General features: G+C 36.2%; 1 protein-coding gene and 1 pseudogene across 5 annotated transcripts in view; one reads left to right on the plus strand and one right to left on the minus strand.

Annotated features, from left to right (window-relative positions):
- The window catches only part of EMC2 (ER membrane protein complex subunit 2), a 93,778-nt gene extending 92,098 nt beyond the window's left edge, over positions 1-1,680 (plus strand). For all 5 annotated transcript variants that reach the window (XM_004457532.5, XM_071208002.1, XM_058275914.2 and 2 more), the window contains one exon: positions 1,269-1,680. In XM_004457532.5, coding sequence (XP_004457589.1) covers positions 1,269-1,355 — 87 coding nt within the window. In that variant the 3' untranslated portion in view covers positions 1,356-1,680. The remainder of the gene's footprint in view (positions 1-1,268) is intronic.
- A 22,407-nt stretch (positions 1,681-24,087) lies between these two features.
- Positions 24,088-25,105, minus strand: part of LOC105746026 (tigger transposable element-derived protein 1-like) — a 32,083-nt pseudogene continuing 31,065 nt past the window's right edge.

Genomic DNA, 25,105 nt, shown 5'->3' on the forward strand with positions numbered 1-25,105 from the left:
TTGCTTCTATGATGTAACCTGTGCTTGATGACTTAATCTTTCTCAACAAGTCATGAGAAATTTCCCAAATTCAGTTAATTACAAAAGAGAACACATCATAAATCAAGAACCAACTACTTAAAACAGCATTGGTATTAGAAGGAAAGATCAGTCATTTGAAAATGTATTGAGTTGTTAGATGTTAACTTGAAAATGCTGTGTGGCTAACAGCAAATTTTAACCAATACTTTAAATAAGTGGAAAAACAGGTAATGTAGATATAATAAGCCTTCCCCCCACTCCTACAAAGAACACTCATTTACCTAGGAAATCAATTGTGTTGAATCAGACTAATAAGTGATGGGATTGTCACACCAGTTAGAAAACTCATTTTGAAATCAGCATGGGGTAATCAACAGTGTTTACCCCACTGATTATGCACATTATATAGAATTTAATATGCCATGAATTTGCTTTTAAACGTACAGAAAAATATTTGATGCATTATATTGTGTTTTCATTGTAAAATTCAATCCAAATTTGATCTTATAAAGAAAATTACAACTTAACTGAAAATGCGTATTTCAAAACAAATACATCGTTTTAGTGTAACACAGCATGGAATTTTACTTGACAGCCTTTTGCTATAGAAACATGATGTCATTTAATCAACATACAGCTAATAAATCCAGAAAAAATTGTAAAAATTGTGATCTTTAAACAATTTTTTAGATTACTCACAACTTCAAAAAGTATAACAAGAATTACTTTACACACACAGTGAATAGACACAGCAGACCACAGGGGAGACAGGGAGAGAAATAAATAGAAGAAATCTTTAAAAAAAAAAAAAACAAACTTTACATTTATATTGTACCTTTGTTTGAAATTATAAAAATCTGTTTAGAGACCAGACAATAGAAATGGTTCACATTCCTACATGAATGCAAGCTAAATTTCACTTATAAATTATATCTTTTATATCATAAAAGTTTTCGGGTTTGAAGAGGTTAGTTTTAAAATCAAATCTATGTTCTTTTAAATTAGCATACTACTTAAGCACTTAATCTGGCCAAATATATAGTGAAATCTTTCTGTATTTCAACTACAGATGAAACATAAATTATCCTAAAAACCCAAATTTTGTCCTTCTTGAAGAAAAAGTACATAACTGATTTCATGCTAGCAATAAAATATTTAATGCTGCCTCATTAAAAATGTGAAGGTAAGATTGTTATTTTCATCCTGTCACTGAAATTGAGCCTAATTGCTTTATTTTTTTTAATTAGTTTGCAGGTCGAAGTAAGAAGGAAACCAAATACTCTCTTAAGGCAGTTGAAGACATGTTGGAAACATTGCAGATCACCCAGTCTTAAGGTTTAAAAAATCTTTCACATTAGATTTCACAGCTGCACAATTGAACTTATTGGCCTGTGACTTTTTTACCACATGCCCAGTGCTGTTTATATACTAATTTTCTGTTAATAAAGCAGTTGTAAAGAATGTGTTTATATAAACCTAAAAATGCCTTTTACTGCTAAGCAGGAAGATGGGGAAAATCTGTGGAAGAGAGATTTAAGAAGACTTATTGATCGTACATCAGTCTCTTCATATCGCATATATAGAGTAACTGCTTTTAAACCACAATCTGATGTAGAAATAACCTTGCTAAATAAACCATGATGATTTATTAAACTTGCATATGAAGATTCTAGATTCTTTTTGCTACATGCTCAAATAGTGAATATAGTTTTAGAATTTAATTTTTAATTAACTCCTTACTGGTAATAGGAAATACACAGTTGATAGATTCAAATTTACTATGCTTATAAATTATTTTGACTATTTATGGTATCAAATTAGATTTTACTCTGCATTCCAGTGAGGCTGTTCAACTTGTTTCTTTGTGTGCTACAATATTACCCTGATAAACCTTGTTTAAGATACTTCGTTGCCCAAAGTGCAATATCTTTTTGTAAAGATTTTTTTATTCCATAAAGCATAATTGGGATTTTTACCTACAAAATACTTTAAGATTAATATGTGCAATAGTACTCAAATTTAACCTTTATGAAAGTTATATTTAATTTGAATCTTTTAACTATAAATGGCATAAAAATATTTAGGGATTGTAGAGAATACAGATTAAAGAGACTGTGGCTAAGTTATTTTTAGTTTAGGAAAATATCATTAAATGCTAACTCTCTTTAGAAACAAAATTATTACAATTCCATATTCTATCACCCCTTAGTTGTAATCATAATTTCTTATTCCTTTTTTCTTAATGAACAACCATTATGCTACCTCAACAATATTTTGCATATTTAAATAGAATAGAAAAGACTTTGAGATTCAAACACTTTATTCAGACAATTCATTTCTTAAAATAGCCAGTTGTTAATTCAGGTCAAATATAAGTATTAGTTTGTAATTAATATATATTTTTTACCAACAATATACAGAGGCTGCTGTAGAATGTCATTGCTGGATTTGGACAGGTGGGGATAGTGGGATAATTGATAACCTAGAAATCTTTCGGAAGAAAACTATTGTTGCTGTCAGTTTCTTTTTAACGATTTGAATAATTCTTAATGTTAGTAAACTTTTTTTTCTTTTATTCTGCTATGAGTAGTGAGCAGCTGATTATTATTTTCTGTGAAATAACTCTTCCCATTTAAAGATAATTCTTCTCAACTAATCTTTATTATGACAGATGTACTTTTTCAGCACATAAAATTAATAATTGCATTTTCAACATGATCAGCCTATTTATGTTTGTTATAAAGAAAATAGTGCCCATATCTTATTCTCACTCCATCCCTTAACTTCCTTTCATCAGTCACTAGATTACATGAAGAATTTACTTTAGCAATTATATTTGTGTAATAAGTAATTTAGTGTCTCCTCTAGCTGTCAGCCTTAGCTTTGATTTTTTCTAACTATTTAACTTCTTTCCGAGAATTTTCTATTAAGCACATTATCAATGTGTAATAATTTTATATCTCATTTAAAATGTACTGATAATCCCATTGTGGTAGACTATTGCCTAACCAACTGCTATTTCCTCCACTTTTTCCTTGTTAAGAGTTCCCATTTTTGTTCACATAATGGGCAAAAAAGATTCCTTTTCCTCAGAGGGAATAGGACCTTACCCAAGGCCCTGGAGATGGGGATTGGGAGGAGTGTGAGTGAGTGGGATACATCATGATTGCTCCAAACCAGACATGGTGGTTTCTTTCCTTATGGTCTGTGATTAGTCCAAGGCAGAACTTTCTACAGTGAAGGAGAAATACCCTGTGTCACTGCTGTCTAATATGGTAGCCATATGTGGCTATTGAACCCTTGAAATGAGAAGATGAATATTTAATTTTAAATTAAATAGCTACATGTGGCACATAGCTACCATATTGGATAGTGCAGGTCTAAGGTATGAGCATATATGACCTAGTTAGGACTGGTGAAATAAGTGTGCTGGCATGAACCTCCTTTCCTAATTAAAAAGTCAAAGCTTTATGAAATGAGGCTTTTCGCCTCTTTTCCCTCCTTGTAGACATGAATGCCAAAAAATGTCTAGGGTGCAATAGCCATCTTACAATTATGAAATGACAAATATGAGAATGAAAGCTCCACTGAAAGATGGTACAGCAGAAAGATTAGGAAGAGGCTGGGGTCTGGTGGCATTGTTGAACAGCTGAATTAATTTGAACAGTTGCCCAACTTCTGGACTTAATATTACATGAGAAAAATAAATGTAATTACTTAAGTCATAGTGTTTGGATTTTCTGTTACGTTAGCCATATATGTTTCTGATGTATATAGTCATCATCTAACCTCTTTTATTTTAACAAACAAAACTTTTACTTTAGACATACCAAGAAAGATATTTCAGAATCTAATTAAAGTAAGCAGATAATTATAAATGACCAAAGAAGCATTATCTTGTTGCAGCTCAATTCTTAATCCCGCAGAGGTGAGAAAAATGCCTTTTTAAACAGTTTTAACCGAAAGAATAATGACTTGGAGAATGGAGAAAATACAGAAATGGAAGACCAGTGTTTCAGAATGCTTTAAGGTTAAAATTCACCTTTCTATTGGCAAATATTTCAAAGAATTTTTTTCTAATACCGTAGACCATTTACTCTTCAAAGTAACTTCTTGTTACTTCATTTTATAGAGCTCTAGAATTTTAGAAGGGACTTTTAAACTAAAATACCAATTTAAGATGCTACTTTATTAAGTCAATGAGAACTATTTCGAACTAGAACTATTTTGAACTTCCTTCCTTTTAAACTTCTCATATTCCCTATCTCCCTTCTCATTCTTGGTGGGTAACAGAGAGTACTATTTCTGAGAAGAAAGAAGGCACCAGATAAAAACATGCCCAATATCAGGTGTCACATACTCTGCCTACCCTCATCTTACAGTAGAAGAAAGTAGCTCTGCTCTTTTCTGAGCCATGTCCTGTTGCTCTCCCCTTCTACCTGACATCCACTGATCTGTTTTCCATGACTATAATTTTGTTTCTCTAACAGCGTTATATAAATTGAATTATACAGTTTGTATCTCTTTGAGACTTTTTTTCATTTAGCATATTACCCTTCAGATTCATCATAGTTTTAGTATGTATCAGTAGTGCCTTCCTTTTTATTACCAAGAAGTATTCCATTGTATGAAGTACCACAGTCTATATATCCCTTCACCTAAGGGAGAAGTTTTGGGTTGTTGCCAGTTCTTGGCTATTACAAGTGAAACTTCTATGAACATTATATAATTAATTCTGTATGGACATAAATTATTATTTGTTTAGAATAAATATCCTTGAGTGTTACTACTAGATTGTATGGTAAGTATATGAATAATTTTATTAGAAACTGCCAACCATTTAAAAGAAAAAATAACACAAAGTCTACACGGTCTCTTCCAGAAGAGAGAACATTTCCCAGCTCATATGAAGCTAGCCTTACTTACCCTGATAACAAAAGAAAAAAAAAGATGTCAAAAGAAAAGAAAACTATAGATCAGTATTCCTCATGAGCATAGACATGAAGGCCTCAGCAAATTAATATATCAATTCCTACAATATATAAGAAAAAAATGCACCACAACCAAGTGGGGTTTATTCCAGAAATGCAAGACTAATTCAGTATTTGAAAATCATTGTAATCCATCATATTAAGGAAAAAAAAATTTTTTTTGTACCACACAATCCTATCAATCTATGCAGAAAAACATTTGGCAAAACCTCAACACCCATTTATGATTTTTTTAAAAAAGCAAAACAGCAGTGGAAGGAAACTTCATCAAACTGATAAAGAGCATCTATTAAAAAACCTATAGCTACAAATCAAGATGTTAGAGTGAGGATTTTCAGGACTCTATCCAACAACAGTTGTTTTGAATGACTAGCAAGAACTAGCAGAAACATCTGTCTCAAGGCTTGGGGAAAAAAAATAGTTTAAAGGGTTGCAGTAGCTGCCTAAGTGTCATATCATGAAAAAGGCAGTTTAAAAGTGGTAGGGTTTTGCGGCACCCTGGTTGAACCCTCCTTCCCCTCACCAGCTCAGTCTAGTAACAACATAAGAGCCATATAAAAAAAGACACAGGTGGTAGGATCTTATGGCACCCTAGTTGAACTTGAACTCACAGCAAAGCTGCCACACACTCCCAATGCAGATTCCTGGTCCCAATTCTAGAGGGAGTAGATAACTCTTGCACAAACTGGGAGCATGTATGTCTGGCCAGTTCTGTCTGGTTGTGGCCCCAAGGCCTGAACCAAGACTCTAGTCACAATCTAGCTGTCCCAGAACTTGATTTACTTGTAGAAGGCAGCTCACAGAACTCCCCTATAGAACACTGTGGAAGCACAGTCAAGTTGTGATTGCCTGGAACAAGGGATTGCTGACTAGAGAACATATGTCGCAGTGCTTGGAACTGTGAGGAAACTGTTTCCTAGGAAAGAAGGGATGTTTATATCCATGAAAATGAAATTCCTATGGCCACATGGGTATCCCCAAGATGACACATGTACAGAAAGGATCATAGAGGCCCCTAGGCTCTGGCGTGGAGCTGTTCCCTCAACTCATTGTATTGTTGAGCTCTGAAGGAGAGCACTCTCCCAGGTCAGTTTGCAAAGACTAGTGAAACATGTTTTGCGGGTTGGTTATCTCCTGGCCTTCAAGGAAAGCTCTGTTATACAAGCTTAAGGAACAGATGTCTCAGTGTGTAAATTCCAGGGGTAACATAAAAATAACAAAATATCCAGGTTCCAACGAAAGATTAAAAAACATACCAATAAATAGGAAGCGATGGCCCAGGCAAAGGAGAAAAGTAAACATTAGAAACCATCAATGAGCAGGATCATAGCAAGAGCATGTCAAAGACTTTTAAAAAGTCCTAAATATGCTCAAAGGGCTAAAGGAAAACATGGGCAGAGAATCAAAAGAATTGGAGAAGCAATAGATGACTACAAAATGAATAACAATAGAGATGGAAATTACAAAGAGGAACCAGAGCTGAAGACAACAGAAACAGAAATGTAAAATTCCTTAGGAGAGGTTCAACAGCAGATGGGAGCTGGCAGAAAAGGGATTAGTGAACTTGAAGCTTAGACAATTGAAATCAGTTTGAGCAGCAGAAAGAAAAAAAGTAAGAGTCTGAGGAACTGGTGACACAATCAAGTGTACCAATATACTCATTGTGAGAGTCCCAGGAAATGAAAGAAAGGGGCAGAGAGAATATTCAAACAAATGATGGCTGAAAACTTCCCAGATGTAACAAAAGACAGAAATACACATATCAGGATGCTCAATGAATGCCAACCAAGATAAACCCAAAGAGGCTTATGCCATGACAAACTTTAATCAAACTGGAATGCCAAAAAGAAAACCCTGAAAGCTTCAAGAGAGAAGCAACATATCACATAGAAGGGAACCTCAATAAAATTGTGTTAGTTTTTCATGGGAAACCATGGAGGCAAGAAGACAGTGGGAAGATATTTAAAGTGCTGAAAGTAAAAATAATGCCATCCAAGAATTTTTGTATTTGACAAAATTTTCTTTCAAAAATGAGGGTGGGATTAAGGCATTCCCAGATAAAAGCTGAGAGAATTCATCACCATTAGATGAGGACTACAAGAGATGCAAAATAGAATTCTGTAGGTTGAACGGAAAGGACAATAGACAATAGAGTGAAGCTACATGAAAAAACAAAGATCTCTATTAAGGGTAATGACTTTGGTAAATATAAATGTGAGTACCACTATATCTGTGGTTTTCAATTCCACTTTTTACTTCCTACTGGATCTAAAAGGCAACTGCATAAAATGCAATGATAATGACTTTGAACTCATAAATGTGTAATTTGTGACAAGAACTACCTAAGCATGGGGGAAGAGAGATAGTATACATGATAATTTATGGGTATAATTGAAGTTAAGTTGGTATCAAAGCAAACAAAATTTTTGTAGATACAGGGTGTTAACATTTAAGCCCCAAGGTAATTATATAGAAAATCGGGGAGAATATGTAAGTTAATGAAGACAAAAAGTAGAGTTCAGGTTGCCAGGGGCAGGGGTCTTGGGAAATGGAGAATTAATGCATAATGATAGTAAAGTTTCTGTTTGGGGGGGTGAGGATGGGAACGTTTTAGTAATGGAAGGTGGTGAGGATACCACAATATTGTGAATATAATTAATCCCACTGAATGGGATTCAGTGGGATTAATTATATGAGTGATTGAGATGGGAAAGTTTATGCTGTATGCATGTTCCCAAAAAATCAGAGAGCAAGAGCAAGTAAAGAAAAAGTGACAGATAAGGTTGTCAAGTTTGAGAGAAGATGGTGGAATAGGAAGCTCTAAAAGTCAATCTCTCCACCAAAACAACTATTGAATGGGCAGGAACAGTCTGAATCAACTATTTTGAAAATCTGGAGTCTGGGGGAATACTGCAGCATTCAGAGATGAGCAGGAGAAAGTGGCTGATAAATTGTGATAAAGACCAGTAAGTTTCACCCTTCCTACTGTTATCATCCCCTTCACCCAGCCTCATGGTGGGCAGCAGTGGGAACTGGAGCTTTGACTCTGGTGCAGCTTCCTGGTGCCAGGATGAGACCTTTAGACCTAGTCCTCCAACCTCAGGGTGAAGGTATGGGGGTGGGGGTGGGGTGGTCTGATCACTTAACACTAATTTGATCAGCTATTGCATATCCCTGAGGGCTACTCTGCGGGCAGCCATTGTTCCAACACCCCTTCAGCAAAGGTGGCAGAGCAAAGTTAAAGGCAGTAACCATCCTTAAAAGGATGGAGATCAGTTAGAGGGCTGTATTAACCTGACAAGAGCTTAATCAAGAAAAGACACCATTAAATCCATAGAAGAATCTCCTAGCCCCATAATTGGCTATTCCCCTACCCTCTCTACAATGTATGGTGAAGACAACTTGCATTTCCATTGTGGGCCCTTGGCCCTATTCCAGAGAGAGCAGAGTGGCCTTTTTGTATGTACTGGGGTGTTTGTGTATCAGTGCCAGTATATTAGGTAGAATTCTGAGAGACTGCCCTAGGGAAGACGTCTCAGCCTTCCTCTCTCAGAAAGTTGTCCTGAGGCAGAGAAGCAGTTTTCAAATAGGTGGGATGATGTGAGAAACAATTAAGTTGAAGCAGCCTGGGGCAAAGGATTACCTGCATTAAGTGACTCCAGAGAGCACCTAGGAGGAGGTGAAGCCTATTTCAAAGGGAGTAGAGGGGGTGTTCAGTGAACCTACTTAAACTATAAATGGGGAATTCTTAGGGTCTGTAACATGTCAAAGCCCAGGTAAAAGCAATAGGCTTCAGGGCTCCAAGCTGAAAACCGAATGGATCCTGCACTTTGCCTTTGCCTCAGGCTGATCTTGATAGGAGGGTTAAACTCAGAAAGACCATTAGCCACAGCATAGCCAATTTGCTAAAACAGTGAAAGGTGCTTTTTGATTTGTTGGTTTTTATTAGCTCCTGACATTCAAGAAAATCTGTCATATCACTATCTGGATACAAACTTAAGGAACAGACAGCTCAGGCAATAAATCCCAGAGTTAACACTTTGAAATATATAAAAATATACAGTGTGCAACAAAGATCACAAAACATCACAGAAACAGGAAATGATGGCATGTACAAAGGATCATGATAAAAATCCAGAGACCTTTAATGAAGAGGATCAGACTTTGGACTTTAAAAGAAAAAAAAAATCTCAATATGCTCAAGGAGATAAAACATGGGGCAAGAACTACTTGATATAAGGAAAAACAATGAATGAGCAAAATGGAAATTTGAGATTCTCAGTAGAAACCATACAGAAATATTGGAGTTGAAGAACACAATAAATGAACTGAAAAATTCCCTATGGTTTCAATAGCAGATTGGACAGGCAGAAGAAAGAATCAGTGATCTTGAAAACAAGACAATTGAAATGAGTCAGGCTGAGGAGCAGAAAGAATGAACAGGGACTCATAGACCTGTGTCACACTCTCATGGGTACCAATATAGGCAATATGGGAGACCCAAAAGGAGAAAGGGACAAAGTAATATTCAAAGAAATAATGGCAGAAAACTTCCCCAATTTAATGAAAGATACCAATTAAACACATCCAAGAAGCTCAATGAACCCCAAACAGGATAACCCCAAACACATTTAGTCAAACTGTCTAGTACCAAAGACAGAGAGTTCTGAAAACTGCAAGAGAAAAGCAATGAGTTGTGCATAAGGGATTCCCAATAAGTGTCAGTTTGTCATCAGAAACCATGGAGGCCAAAGGTAATAATACAGAGTATTTAAAGTGCTGAAAGAAAAAAAAAAATGCCAAAGAAGGATTTTATATCCTGCAAGACTTTGTTTCAAAAATGAGGTAGAGATTTAGACATTCCCAGATAAATAAAAGCAGAGGGAGTTAATTACCACTACACTTATCCTTCAAGCAGTGCTGAAGAGAGTTCTTTGGTACTGAAAGAAAAGGATTCCAGACAGTGGACCAAAGCATCATAAAGAAATAAAGGTAGTCATATGGGTAATTGTAAATGCCAGTATTATTATATTGTATTTTTGGTACATAACTTCACTTCTTTTTACAGGTGCTAAAGAGCAAATGCCTAAAAAGGAATAATCTGTGGTTTGGGACATACTGTGTGTAAAGATATAATTTGTAAAAAGTTCAAAAAAAGATAGATGGAAGAGTATAGTAACAGTATATGTGTATGCTACTATTGATAAGTTGGTATCAAGTCAGATATGATTGTTATATACTGAGGATGTTATATTTTAACCCTGTAGTAAACACAAAGAAAATACATGAAAAATATATTAAGAAAGAAATGAGAAACAACTCAAACTGGTACAATAAAAAACAACAACAAATAAATATGGACGTTAGGGATTAATGGGAGAATTGAGGTTCAAAAAAGGTATAAAACAGACAAAAAGAGCACAATGGCATAAAAAAGTCCTGCATTATCAGTAGTTACTTTAAATGTAAATGGATTCAACTCTCCAGTCATAAAGCAGAGATTGGCAAAATGTATTTAAAAAAAGCATGATCCAAGCATGCAGTTTACAAATGACTCACCTTAAATTAAAGACATAAGTAGGTTGAAAGCGAAAGAATGGAAAAAATATGCCTTAAAACAGTGACCAAAACAGAGCTACAGTATCGATACTAATATCAGGTAAGATAGACTTTAAGTAAAAAACTGCTATGAAAGAAAAAGAAGGTCATTCATTATATACTGATAAAGAGGTCAATTCAATAAAAAGACATTTCAGTAATGATTATATGTGTACCTAACAGCAGAGCCACAAAACGTATAAATGAAATATTGATCAATTTGAAGGGAGAAATAGATGGTATAAAACTACATTAATAACAGGAGATTTTGATACACCATTTTCAACAATGTATAGAACAGGGAAGTGGTTGTGGCTCAACTGATAGAGCATCCGACTACCATATTGAGGGTCCAGGGTTTGATACCCAGGGCCTCCTGACCTGTGTGGTGAGCTGGCCCATGGGCAGTGCTGCTGTGCACAAGGAGTGCTGTGCCATGCAGGGGTGTCCCCCGCATGTGGTGCCCCACACGTAAGGAGTGCACCCTGCAAGGACAGCCGCCCCATGTAAAAAAAGCACAGCCTGCCCAGGAGTGGCACCGCACACACGGAGAGCTGACGCAACAAGATGACACAACAACAAAAAAGTGACACAGTTTCCTGGTGCCACATGACAAGAAGGCAAGCAGTCACAGAAGAACACACAACAAATGGATACAGCAGACAAGGGGGGTAAGAGCAAAGAAAGAAATAAAAAATCTTTTTAAGAAATCATTTTAAAAAATGTATAGAGCATATCGTCAGATGAACAGTAAGGAAATAGAAGATTTGAACAATGCTCTACATCAGCTAGGCTCTCTAACAAATATATATATAGAACACTTCACCCAACAGCAGCAGAATACACGTTATTCTCTAGTGCACATGGACAAAACAAATCTCACTAAATGAAAATATATTGAAATTATGCAATGCATATTCTCAAGCCACAATGGAATGAAGCTAGAAATCAATTACAGAGGAAAAAATGGAAACTTCACAAATATGTGGAAGTTAAACAATGTACTCAAACAACCAATGGGTCAAAGAAGAAATAACGAGAAAATTGTAAATATATTGAGGCACATGAAAATGAAAACACAACTTTTGCTAACACTTCTGGGATTCAGCAAAAGCAATGCTGAAGGGGAAACTTATAGCTCTAAATGCTTACATTAAAAAAGAAGAACGATCTCAGCTCAGAGAGCTACCTTTAAAACTAGAGGATATAGAAAAAGAAGAGCAAACTAAATCTAAAGGAAACAGAAGAAAATAACGAGAGTTATTTCGTAGACGAGAGTTAAATGAAATACAGAATTAAAAGACAAGAAAGTCAATAAAACCAAAAATTATTTCTTGGAAAAGATAATAAAATTGACACGATATTAGCTAGATTGACAAAGATGAAAAAAAAAAGAGGGCATATATAGCTAATATAAAAATGAAAAGGGGGACATTACTGCAGACCCTACAGAAATAAGGACTATACAAAGATACTATTAACAACTGTATGCCAACAAATCAGATAACCTAGGTGAAGAGGACAAATCCCTAGAAACACACGAACTTCCTAAGCTGATTCAAGAAGAAATAGAAGATCTCAACAAACCAATAACAAGGAGATTCAATCAGTAATTAAAAGCCTACCAGCATTCACAGGTGAATTTTTACCAAACATTTCAAGAAGAATTAACACCAGTCCTACTCAAACTCCTCTAAAAAACTGAAGAGAGAACACTTTCTAACTCATTCTGTGAGGCCAACCTTACTTCATACCAAAGTCAGATAAAGAACACAAGAAAAAAAAATTACAAGTGAATATCACTTTTCAGTATAGATTACAAAATCCTCAACAAAATACTAGCTAACCAAATGCAACAGCACATCAAAAGAATTATACAAAATGATTGAAAGGGATACTTCCCAAGTATGCGAGGGTAGTTCAACATGAGAAAATTAACTAATGTAACACACCACATTAACAGAACAAAGTCAAAAAGAAAAAATGAGCATTTCAACTAATGTTGAAAAAGTATTTGACAAATCCAACACACCTTCTTGTAAAAAACACTTAAAAAGTTAGTCATTGGAGTTGTTTTATTAATAGTTTCCTGACTACTAAAGCAAATACCATGCATTGTGTTGGTGGGAATTTATTGACTTAGAGTTTTGAAGCCAGAAGTTCATAATAAGACTACATCAGGGTGATGGTTTTTCCCAGAAGACAGTGGCATTCTGAGGTTGGCTGCCAGTGATCCCTGTTTCTTGGCCATTCTGTGCATTGTTAATGTACGTTGCAGCCTTTCCTGACTTCTCCCTTCTGCTCTGGATTCTGTTAACAGCAAGCTTCTGACTGCTGCTTCCAACTTTCTCTCTCTTGTGACCTTCCCTATAAGACCTTCAGTAATAGGATTAAGACCCATCCCTGATTCAGTTGACCACACCTTAACTGAAGTAACCTCATGAAAAGTCCTGTTTTCAAGAGTTTGCACCCACAGGAATACATTAAGTTTAAGAACCTGTTTTTCTGGGGGTACATAGTGCTGCACAAAGGGAGAAAATATTAAGAATCCACATATCCGATAAGGATTTAATACCCAGTATATGAAAAGAAATTCTACAATTCAACAACAACAAAAAAGACAAAGAACCTAATTTTTAAAATGGGCAAAGGATTTGAATAGACATTTCTCCAAAAAACACATACAAATGACCAACAAGCAAATTAGAAGATATTCAACATCATTAGCTATTAGGGAAATTTAAATCAAAACCACAAAGAAATTCCCCTTAACATCCACTAAAATCACTACTGTTTTTAAAAAAGGGGGGAACGGGGGGTAGTGGATTACAAGTGTAGGAGAGGATGTGAAGAAATAGAAAAACTCATTCATTGTTGGTGGGAATGTAAATTTGTGTGGCCACTATGGAAGATAGTTTGGTGATTCCTCAGAAAGTTAAGTATAGAATTACCATTATGCTCCCTCAATTCCACTTCTAGGTATATACCAAAAAGAAATGAAAGCAGGGACTCAAACATATTTGCATACTGATGTTCATAGTAGTATTACAATTGCCAAAGGATGGAAGTAACCCAAGTGTCCATCATCCAATGAATGGATAAATAAATGGTGGTATATACATGCAATGAAATATTTCAGTGCTAAAAGTAAATGACGTTCTGATCATTAAAGACATCATGTTGAATGAAATAAACCACACACCAAAGGATGAAGAATGTATGATCTCACTGATACGAAATAATTGGAATAAGCAAATTCATTGAGTCAGAAACTAGAATATAAGTACCAAGGAGCCAGGGTGGGAATAGGGAATTGGGATTTAATACTTAAATTGCACAGATTTTCTTTTTGTGTTGATGGAAAAGTTTGATAAAATATGGTCATGATGGCAGCCCACCATCTGATTAATAGCACTGAATTTTATATTTGAAAGTGGTTGAAGGGGAAAGTTTAGGTTGTATGTATGTTACTAAAATAAATATAAAAGTAAAACATAGACTGTGAAAACAAACAGTGAACCCAAATGTAAACCTTGGAATATAATTAACTGTACAATTATAAAAATGTTTTTTCATCAGTTGTAACAAATTATCACACTAAAACAAAGTGTTAATATTTTGGTGGCATATGGGAATTCTATTTTATTCATGATTTTTCTGTAAACCTACTACTTGTCTAATGAAAAATTCCAAAAAAGAATCTTTTATGTCTCCAATTTGTAAAAAGTTGTGTAATATTATCGAGACCATGAGATCAAAAGGAGAAATGAATGAAAGGATTATCGATTGTTATTATATTGTGAAATAAAAGATTAAAAAAGATACAATGAGAATTAAATGCAATACATGACTCTGGACAGGTTCTAATAAGTGAGGAGAAAATGTTTAAAAGGACATTATTGGGATGTGAAAAATTGGAATATAGACTGTAAGCTTTATATTAATTTTAAATTTCTTGAATTTGATAACTGCACTTAAATTGGTTAAATAAATTAATATCCTTGTTCTTAGGAAATGTACATGGCAGCATTAAGTATCCAAGGATCATTATATATACAACTTATATCAAGTGTTCAGGAAATTGATAGATTGATAGATAGATAGATAGATAGATAGATAGATAGATAGATAGATAGATAGATAGAAAAATAAATGGATAGATAGAATAATATGGCAAATTGGCAAAATATTAATGGTGGATCTGGTTATCTGGAGGAATAAGGGTTTTTGGATTTCTGTGTATGGGATTTGTATGAATTTTGGTAACCTGTGAGTTTGAGCTAGAGAATTTTTCATGGCTCCAGAATTTTCCCCAACTCTAAGGATACTGTGAATGGCTAAGAATGATTAATGGGCTATAAAAAGGTCTAGTTAGTGGTTCTTAAGGTGTGATCCCCTGGGAATTTGTTAGAAATACAAACTCTTGAGTCCCACCACAGACCTATTAAATGAGAAACTCAGGATGGGGTCTAGCAATTTGTGTTTAACATGCCCTTTAGGTGTTCCTGAGGCCACTAAAATTTGAGAGCCATTGTTCTAGGTTAGCATCAGTTACTTAAAGACCATAATTGGAAGAAGCAAGTGATTCTGTGTAGAGATCTTTATGTTACCTCCTTTGTTTCTTATATTGAGATTGTGTAAGGCAGTCTTTTTTTTTTTTTTTTATTAATTTTTTTATTTTTTATTGACTTTGTAATAATATTACATTAAAAATATATATGTGAGGTCCCATTCAACCCCACCCCCCCACCCCCCCTCTCCCCCCCCCCAACAACACTCGTTCCCATCATCGTGACACATCCATTGGATTTGGTAAGTACATCTTTGGGCACCTCTGCACCTCATATACATTGGTTCACATCATGGCCCATACTCTCCTCTATTCCATCATGTAGGCCCTGTGAGGATTTACAATGTCCGGTGATTACCTCTGAAGCACCATCCAGGGCAGCTCCATGTCCCGAAGACGCCTCCACCTCTCATCTCTTCCTGCCTTTCCCCATACCCTTTGTCCATTATGTCCACTTTTCCCAATCCAATGCCACCTCTTCTATGTGGACACTGGATTGGTTGTGTCCATTGCACCTTTATGTCAAGAGGAGGCTCAGATTCCACCTGGATGCTGGATGCAATCCTCCCATTTTCAGTTGTAATCACTCTAGGCTCCATGGTGTGGTGGTTGTCCTTCTTCACCTCCATCTTAGCTGAGTGTGGTAAGTCCAATAAATCAGATTGTAGGTGCTGGAGTCTGTTGAGGCTCAGGATCTGGCTATCACATTGTCAGTCCAGAGATTCAAATCCCCTAAATATATCTTAAACCCCAACATTAACTGCACCTCCAGCACATTAGCATGAAAGTCTTATGAAGGGAGATCCCATCTGAGTCCAGATTCATCACACATAAACACCATTTCCAAAGAGGGGCCATCTGCCCTGGTAGTTAACCCCATCGGCCATGACCATAACTCCCATGGGTCTCTTTAGCCCTCAAAGGAACCAATATCTGGGGGTTGTATCTGCTTTATCTGTCTCTCTGACTCTGCTCAGTTGTGCATGAGGGCAAACCTTCTGCCAGCCTCCAGACTCTTTTTTAGAAACTCGTAGCCATATAAACTCATTTCTCCTTTCCATTTCCCCCTTACTTTAGGTCAAACAGCATTTTAAAGTCATGGTATTTTATGTAGACATGGATATTCTGCTGATCCGCATTGAACCTTCCGTATAAGGTCATTTTCCAGTTGCATCATCAGTTGGTAGTTGATAGTGGTCCCTCGTTGCCAGGGAGGCTCATCCCCGGGTGTCATGTCCCACGCTGGGGGGAAGGCATTGCATTTACATGCTGAGTTTGGCTTCGAGACTGGCCACATTTGAGTAACATGAAGGCTGACAGAAGGAAATTCCCAGGCACAAAGTTGCTCTAGGCCTTGTTATTATTTTGGGTTTATCAGCTCACAAGCATAGTCATTAGTATCAGGAGCTCACTGTTGAACCCTCACTCCCTCCCGGTCCCCACCACTGTACCTGGGAGACTGTCGCTGCTCCCCTAGGGACCACGACAGAGCACCACTGGCCAGGAACCCAGTACCCCCCCTACTGTGGTTTTTAATTGTTGCCACTATGAGTATATCCAAACATTACCATGCACCCTGGACATATGTTCTGTACAGCTCCCTGTCAGTCATATATCATCTGTCATTGGTATCCCATACCAGTATCCCTCCATTAAGGCAGTCTTTTTTATTGCCTCTATCTTCCTGTTATCCTCTCTTTTGTATCTTTCGCCCCTTTTCCCATTCTATTCTGCTTTTCCTGCAACCCTATGCTGGGTGCTATAATAAAGAACTGAAATATATATAGTGGATTGAATTACGTGTCTGAATTTAGACATATTCTTGGTCTTGATCTGCATTCCTGTGGCTGTGAGTGCATTGTAAATAAGATTTCTTGAAAATATTGTTTTAGTTAAAGTGTGGCCCAACTGAAGAGGTTCGGTCATAATCCAGATTACTGGAAGCCTTTAAAAACAGAATGAAATTCAGACAGAGACAGAGAATTCCCCAGGGAGCAGCCATAAGCCAGAAGTCAACAGAGCCTGGAAGAGAAAGGAGAGGACATAATCATGTGACAAGAAAGCCAAGGAACCTAGGGATTTCTGGCTACTAAACCTGGGAAGAAGCAAATGTCCTAGCCTCTGAAACTATGATGCAATAAATTCCTGTTGTTTAAACTAACGCCAGTTTGTAGTATTTGTCAGAACGGCCTGCAAAACCAGGACAGCATGCTTATTTTGTATATAGAATGGAATGGGTTTTTTTCCTCTTAATATTTTAAAAATAAGAATACAGGTAGAATTATTGCTATTTTCTTAGAAGTAAAGCTGAATTCATTTGATTTATATCAGTAGCCCTTGATAACTTTTTAAAAACATTTTTAAGAGAAGGAGGTGAAGATGGGTCAGTGGCCTTTATAAAAGAAATTGTATCTATATGTATCTGTATCTATCTAATTATCTCTACTATCTATCTATGTATTTATATATATTCATATTTCTTTCTATACCCAATTACAATAACCCAAATACAATGGGGTACAGAAAGTTGAACTTTCAGTGGGCATAGCAAAAAGCAAGAGTAATATGAAAACTTATGCACTCATTGTTTTTTAATGTAAAAAACTTGATTTATGTTTAAAGAGATTTGGATGCCCAAAAAGTCTAATTAAAACATATTGCATCTGTGGAAAGTTTCCTGCAAGCCAAGAAGGGACAGTTGGCTTCTTCCAGCTGGGTCCAGGCAGGACTGCAAAAGTCCATTGCCTATTTGGTTCAGTCACTTCTTTCTTTTGAGGATATTGCCATTTATTTCACAGAACAAGGATGGCAGAATCTAAAGGCATGGCAGAAGGAGCTTTTACCAGTATGTAATGAGAATCAATTATGAGACTTTCTCTTAATGATGGGATTCCCAAAACAGATGAACATGGGAGAGATCCTTCAGAAATTGGGAAAGATCACAGAAATCACAACACGTAATTTGTTCTTCTGCTGATAGGCATTTTGATCCAGTTATCAAGGGGCAGCTGTTTTAGGGAAGCCAAGAAGCTGTAAATACAGGAGAAAGTAAATGACATTTCCAATTATATCGTCTTCCTATTCCTTTGGACCCTTACCGGATCCCAAATGCAGCAAGACTCTTCTCCAGAAGAATCACATGAGGGCTCACTAGTGATGGAACACTGGAGAGAGGCCAGTCTTCAGTCCAGCAAGCAACATGGTCTTGTCTGAGAAGTCTGAGCTCTCCAGTGTGCACTCAGGAGAGAAGCTATCTGAGTCCCCTGATTGTGATTAGAGCCTTCTCCTGAGGGAGGACATAGAGGCTCTCCAGTATGACCACTGTGGGAAGAGGCCATTCTCTTGCCCCAAGTACAATAAGTGCTTCCCCACAAGGTCTCAGCTGGACAGTGCACACAGGAGAAAAGCCCTTGCAGTATCTTAATGCAGGAAGAGTTTCTACCTGGGTGAAAAGCCCTTCCTGTGCCCAGAGTGTGATTTGACCTACGGTTCATGCACACCAGAGAGAAATCATTTACCTGCAGTGAATGTGGCCAAGGCTTTGCCACCAAATATAGGCTCCGTGAGCACCTGAGAGTGCACAGTGGGGAAAAGACTTTCAGGTGCCCCTGTGTGACAGCTTCAGTGTGAAGCCTGCTATGAAGTCTCACCTGGTCACTCACAGCAAGGAGAAGCCATTCTTTTGTGAGTAGTGTGGCAAGCACTATACCAGCTAGGCTAAGTTCACTGAACACTTCAAAGTACACACAAGGGAAAGGCATTTTCAGTGTTCCAAATGTGACAAGAGTCCCTGTAGGAAGTCACAACCACTTAGCCATCAAAGCATGTACACAGGGAAGAAATCTTTCCACTGGCCCTGTGGTAAAAACTTCCAAGAAAGGTCACATGCTTTGCATCAGCACACACAGAGACCGAAAGGCCATTTTCCTGTAGAGACTGGCAAACATTTCATTTTTAATTCTGATCTTACTAAACACATCAGAGTACACACAAAATCCTATAGAGCTTTAAATAAATCCTGTAGTGCTCCAGATGAGCCTGATAAAAATAAGAAAAGGCTTAGATAAATGTTGGCAATGATAGAGGCTGATAGAGGTAGAGAAGGACAACCAAGCGTGGAACAGAATTTATATTACCTAGAAATCTACAAAAGTACCCCAACCTAACTAATAAACAGGAACTGGGGCCCTTTTCTGAGCAAGAATGTAATGCTAGTTAGGAATAGGAGAAACCACAAAGGATTTTCTCATTTAAAACAATTTCTTCCCCATTTATATAGAGATGTATGTTCTTTCTACCATCTTAATGTGGTAAATTCCACCCCAGTGCTAAGGCAGCTCTGAAATCCCAGCTGGAATTAAGACAAAAGCATATCCTTCCAGTATCATTCTCAAAGCTTTGAAGGGATGAGGAGGGCTGTTAAATGTCAGTTCAGTTCTTTTTTTTTTTTTTTTTTCAGAGTACGATGCTAAACTATAGGTTTAAATCCAGTCATTTTCATTGCAGATGCTGATACAATAGAGGATGTGGGTTTGACTCATTCATTTTGAAACTGCAAGCAATAAAATAAGTTGTCTGTGAAAAAAACATTGCAAAAACATTTCCAACTACAAAATAATGAATTCCAATAGGGTCAATCACATGTCTACTACTTAGTAAAGAAAACAAATATAAGGACATACAACTCATTTTTCAAGGGTTTAAGTCCCTGAAAAATTTCCCTACCTCAACAAACTGCTGCTACCATCAACAAGCTTGGAGATAGACATCTTGCAGGTAAGTCACTACCTGTAGAAGTCCATATAATAATGAACTTTCCAAAGTAGGCAGAGAATGGATTAGTAACTTTGAAGAAATCGCAGTCATTCCTAACCAACAAGGAATGTTAGACTAAGAATTTAATTATGAACTCAATTCTTTTTTAGGCAATGTAAATATTTACATGTAAACTTGAGTAAGAATTATGTTAAAATGTATCAAGTGAATGACCACGAAAGCTTAGGCTTATCAAAAATCACATACTTTTGAAAACTTGAGATAACAACAAGTGCCATCAACATCACATCAAATTTTTGTCTTTTTTAAAAAAGATACATAAATCACAAAAAAAGTTACATTAAAAAATATAGGAGGTTCCCATATACCCCACACCAACCCCAGCCCACTCTTCCCACATCAACAACCTTTCATCATTGTGGCACATTCATTGCATTTGGTGAGTACATTTTGGAGCACTGCTGCACAGCATGGATTATATTTTACATTGTAGTTTACACTCTCCCCCAGTCCATTCAGTGGGTTATGGCAGGACATATAATGTCCTGCATCTGCCCCTGCAATATCATTCAGGAAAACTCCAAGTCCCGAAAATGCCCCACATCACATCTCTTCTCCCCTCTCCCTGCCCTCAGCAACTCCCGTGGCCACTGTCTCCACATCAATGAACATTACATCAATTAAAAATCAAATTGAAGTTTTCCAGAGTGGTAAAGCCAGTCCTTTTGAGAATTGGTGCCAAATGAAAGTTGATTTGGGAGCCAGTTCCATTGTTCTGATCTACCTGTCATATTCGGTATGACAGAGAAGATCTGAAACAACACAACCTGGTTGGCTGGTAGTTCAGCAATATGCCACCTACTATAACTAAAAAACTGTTGGGATAAATATGACTATAGTTCTTGTGAAGAGAATCAAAGCTGAGTAGTCCCACATAAAAACAATTGAAGAAAGACTACAATATTTTCTTGATAAAAAGAATTGGAAATAAAATGTATATGCTGATATAAAAAAAATAATTGCATCTGGGAAATAGACATGGTGGCAATCTTATGTTTGCTTCATAAGTGGCACCCAAGAATTAGAGCTGCACTTAGAAAAAGGCCCTGTGGTTGTCAGTTGTTACCGGTTGCTCTGGTAAATGTACTGGACAGTTTCTTGGTAGATTTAATATTGTTGTCTTTACATATGTGCGGAATTATTTTCAAATATTATATAATGATATATGAATATTTGGAAATGACTCATGCCTGCACAAATGCAGTCTTGTTATGAAGAGATTTTATTTTTTTCTTTTCCTTTCTCTCTGGCTGCATCATCGTCTTTTTTGCATCATGGTCTTGTTTTGGTGTGTCGCTGCACAGCCTGGGGACCTGTGCCTCACCCTGCAGTTCTGGGAAGGCTTTTTTTTCTTTTTTTTACCAGGAGGTCCTGGGAATCAAATCCAGGTCTTCCATATGGTAAACGGCAGCTCAATTTCTTGACCACACCCGCTTCCGAGAAGAGAGTTTAAAAAATATTAATATATAAGTTAAGTAAAATGTAAAATAGGTGCATACAATATATTTTTTTCGCTTGGAGTCTTACTGCTAAATATTTCATTGTTCTATATGAGATTTCTCTAAATGATAATGTTTTTCCACAAGGAAATATTTACTAGACTTACAATAATGGAATATTTTGTGTTTTAATTATAGCCTCACTTAGTTTAGTAACTTTAAATTCATACTTATACTATTAACAAATCTCAAAGATTGATGGACTAGCTTTTGAGTTCATAATTTTAACAGGGTCATTGATTAGAAATTTAAAAAGCTTCATTTTCAATTATATATTTTTCCTTCTACAAGCTTATAAAAGTACGCCATCTAGAGTTTAAAAAAATTTTAATTATAAAAACTGTGGGCTATTTTGATGTCATTTTAAACTACAGAAAGCAGACATATTTTGATAAAAATCAAACCAAGTACAATAATAATTGTAGAAATTTTTCATATGTATCTTTTTTCATTTTACATGTAACTTTCTTAAGATTGCTGTAAAAGTGATAGAATATTTTTGTTAATAATTCCTGATTAAGCAATTTACCTAATATGCACAGTGAGATGGATAACAATTTTTAAAGCCCAATTTTAATGATATTAGGACTGATATTAAATATGCTATTAGTAATTTAATATTTATGGAAATAGGAAATACTTGAGCTAGTACCAATAATGAGCTTTGTGTGTGTGTGTGTGTGTGTGTATATATATATATACACACACACATAAGTATACACACACTAGTGCACATTAACCTTGGTGTGGCCAAAGGATTTTTTAAGTTTAATTGTAGAAAATGTAGTCATTGACTAAGCTTTGATGCTGGAAAAATACCTGAATATACCAGTAGGCAAAGCATTTTTCAAATGCTAATGTGAATGAAAGGAATTTTTTTTTTGTGGCATTTTTATAGCTTTTCAGGTGAACACAAAGTATGCTTTTATCCTTGGGGATAATAAAAGCATTCCTGAAAAGAGCTGGCTTTAAAATCTATCCATAGACTTAATTAAATTTTAAGTATTGTATTGTATTAATATCTGTATTGAGAAAACATTGTCTAAGATGTTGAAGCCATTAGGCTTTTTTAACTGCTAAAAAGTATTGGTAGTACATATTGATTATGATTAGGATAGAAAATGTAAAAGTTTTTGGGTTGGAAACCAAAAGCTATTTGAGGAGGCCAAGAAGCCATGTCTTAGCTCTGCTTTAAAAGATCTTTTTCTGTTTTTTCTTTTCTATCTGTTAATATGTGATGCTTAGAATTTTTGCCTCGGTGTGGTCAGAATTTGGAACAATTGTGGGCAAGTGATATTTCTTGTAAGATAGCCCACAAGGGATCATATTCTCTAATGAAGTGTATATGTCATTTGCAGAAACCGGAGGAAAAATTTCTGGAGAGTAGGGATCTTGTTTTAAATTTTCTTTCGTCCATACCCTCTAACATGTATTGCTCACACAGTGGATGCTATTAATATTTGTTGATTTCACATTTTGTCTCCAAGCCAGATAATGTTGGTGAGAAGTATCATTCTGTTGCTGTTAAACACTCAAATCAGGTTATTAGGTTACACATTAGTTAGCAAAGTTTGAAAAATGTTTATGGTTGTGGTTGTTTTTAAATTGAGTGTGGCAAATTTTACTTAAAGCACAGCAGGACTTCCTTGATAGCAGTTTGTGTGTTGAAGTTCAGAATGAAAAGATTTCTAAGATTTCTCAATCCACTAAGAATATGAAACAGAGAAATTGCTCTTTGAGTAACAGTAAATATCAGTGTTTACAAAAGAAAAAAGAAACAAAGAACCCATCAATCTATTTTTTCATTTACAAGGGATGCAGGCATTTTATTTATAATATAGCTCCAAGATTTTAAATATGCTGCCCAGAATATCTTCCAGTTGCTATGGGGAGTTCTGTTATTCGTCAATGTAGGGTTTCCTATTTGGCAGTATTATATATTTATGATGGCATCTGTGTTTGCCAGTCGTTGCATTTGCAGTGGAACTTGTATTTTGGCCAGTTGAAGAGGGAAGGGGGAAAAAAAGCAAATTAAACTTGACTTATTGGCAATGAAGCAGTAACTTCTTGTTACTTGCATCCATCTATTCTAAGAACACCAAATGCAACAGCATTTGTGTCATAGCTGCTTTACATGTATCTGACAGTATTTGCTGTATAAAAACTTATATAATAATAGTTAAACAAAAAGATAGAAACTAAATATTATACTTTTCAAATGGAATTTTAATATAAAAAATTAGCCTATGTAAAAAGATCCTTAATTTTTTTGTCAAATAAAAGTCATCATCATTGTCAGAAACATTATGTAAGCTTCCATTTATCTAAGATTGAAACACATGAAAATCTAAATGGACTACAGGCATACCTCAGAGATATTGTAGGTATGGTTCCAGACCACCACAATGAAGTAAATATTGCAATAAAGCAAGTCACATGAATTTTTTTGGTTTCCCAGTGCATATAAAAGTTATGTTTACACTATACTGGAGTCTATAACTGTGTAATAGAGTTATAGCTAAAAAAACAATGTACATACATTAATTTAAAAACATGTTACTGCTAAAAAATGCTAACCATAAGCTGAGCCTTCAGTGAATGATAATTGCTTTGATAGTGGAGGGTCTTGCTTCAGTGTTGATGTCTGCTGACTGTTCAGGGTGGTGGTGCTGAAGGTTGGGGTAGCTGTGGCAATTGCTTAAAATAAGACAAAAATGAAGTTTGCCACATTAATTGACTCTTCTTCTCATGAAAGTTTTCTCTGCAGCCTGCTTTGCTGTTTGATAGCATTTTACCTACAGTAGAACTTCTTTCAAAACTGGAGTCAATCCCCTCAAACCCTACCACACTGCTTTATTAACTAAGCTTATGCAACATTGTAAATCCTTTGTTGTCATTTCAACAATGTTCACAACATCCTCATCAGGAACAGCTTCCATCTCAAGAAACCACTTCCTTTCCTCATCCATAAGATGCAGCTCTTCATGAGACTGCAGCAATTCAGTCACATCTTCAGTCTTCACTTCTAATTCTTGTTCTCTTGATCTTTCTACCACATCTGCAGTTACTTTCTCCAGTGACATCTTGGACCCCTGAAGGGCATCCGTGAGGAATAAACTCCTGCCAAACTTTTGTTATTGTTGATATTTTGACCTCTTCCCATGAAACACAAATGTTCCTAATAGCATCTGGAATGGTGACTCCTGTATTAGTCAGCCAAAGGGGTGCTGATGCAAAGCACCAGAAATCTGTTGGGTTTTATAAAAGTTATTTATTTGGGGTAGAAACTAACAGCTATCAGGTCTTAAAGAGTCCAACTCAAGGTACCATTAGAGGTAGTTTCTCACCCAAAGTCATTTGCCACATGTTCAGCAACATGTCTGCAAGGATTCAGCCTTCCTCTTTCTCTTAAGGCTCTGTGGTCCCAGAGTCTTTCAATCTCAGGAGTAGGCTAGGATAAGTCTTCTTACTTTTCAGGGGCTCATTTCTCTTTGGGCTCAGCTGCAGCTGTATGTTCTCTGGCTCATCCTCTTCCCAGGGCCTCTCCTGTGTCTAAGGAGCTGTCTCTATTCCTGTGTGTTCTGCTCTTG

Source organism: Dasypus novemcinctus, chromosome 14, assembly GCF_030445035.2.
Source record: "Dasypus novemcinctus isolate mDasNov1 chromosome 14, mDasNov1.1.hap2, whole genome shotgun sequence".
In the NCBI taxonomy this organism is placed as follows: domain Eukaryota; kingdom Metazoa; phylum Chordata; class Mammalia; order Cingulata; family Dasypodidae; genus Dasypus; species Dasypus novemcinctus.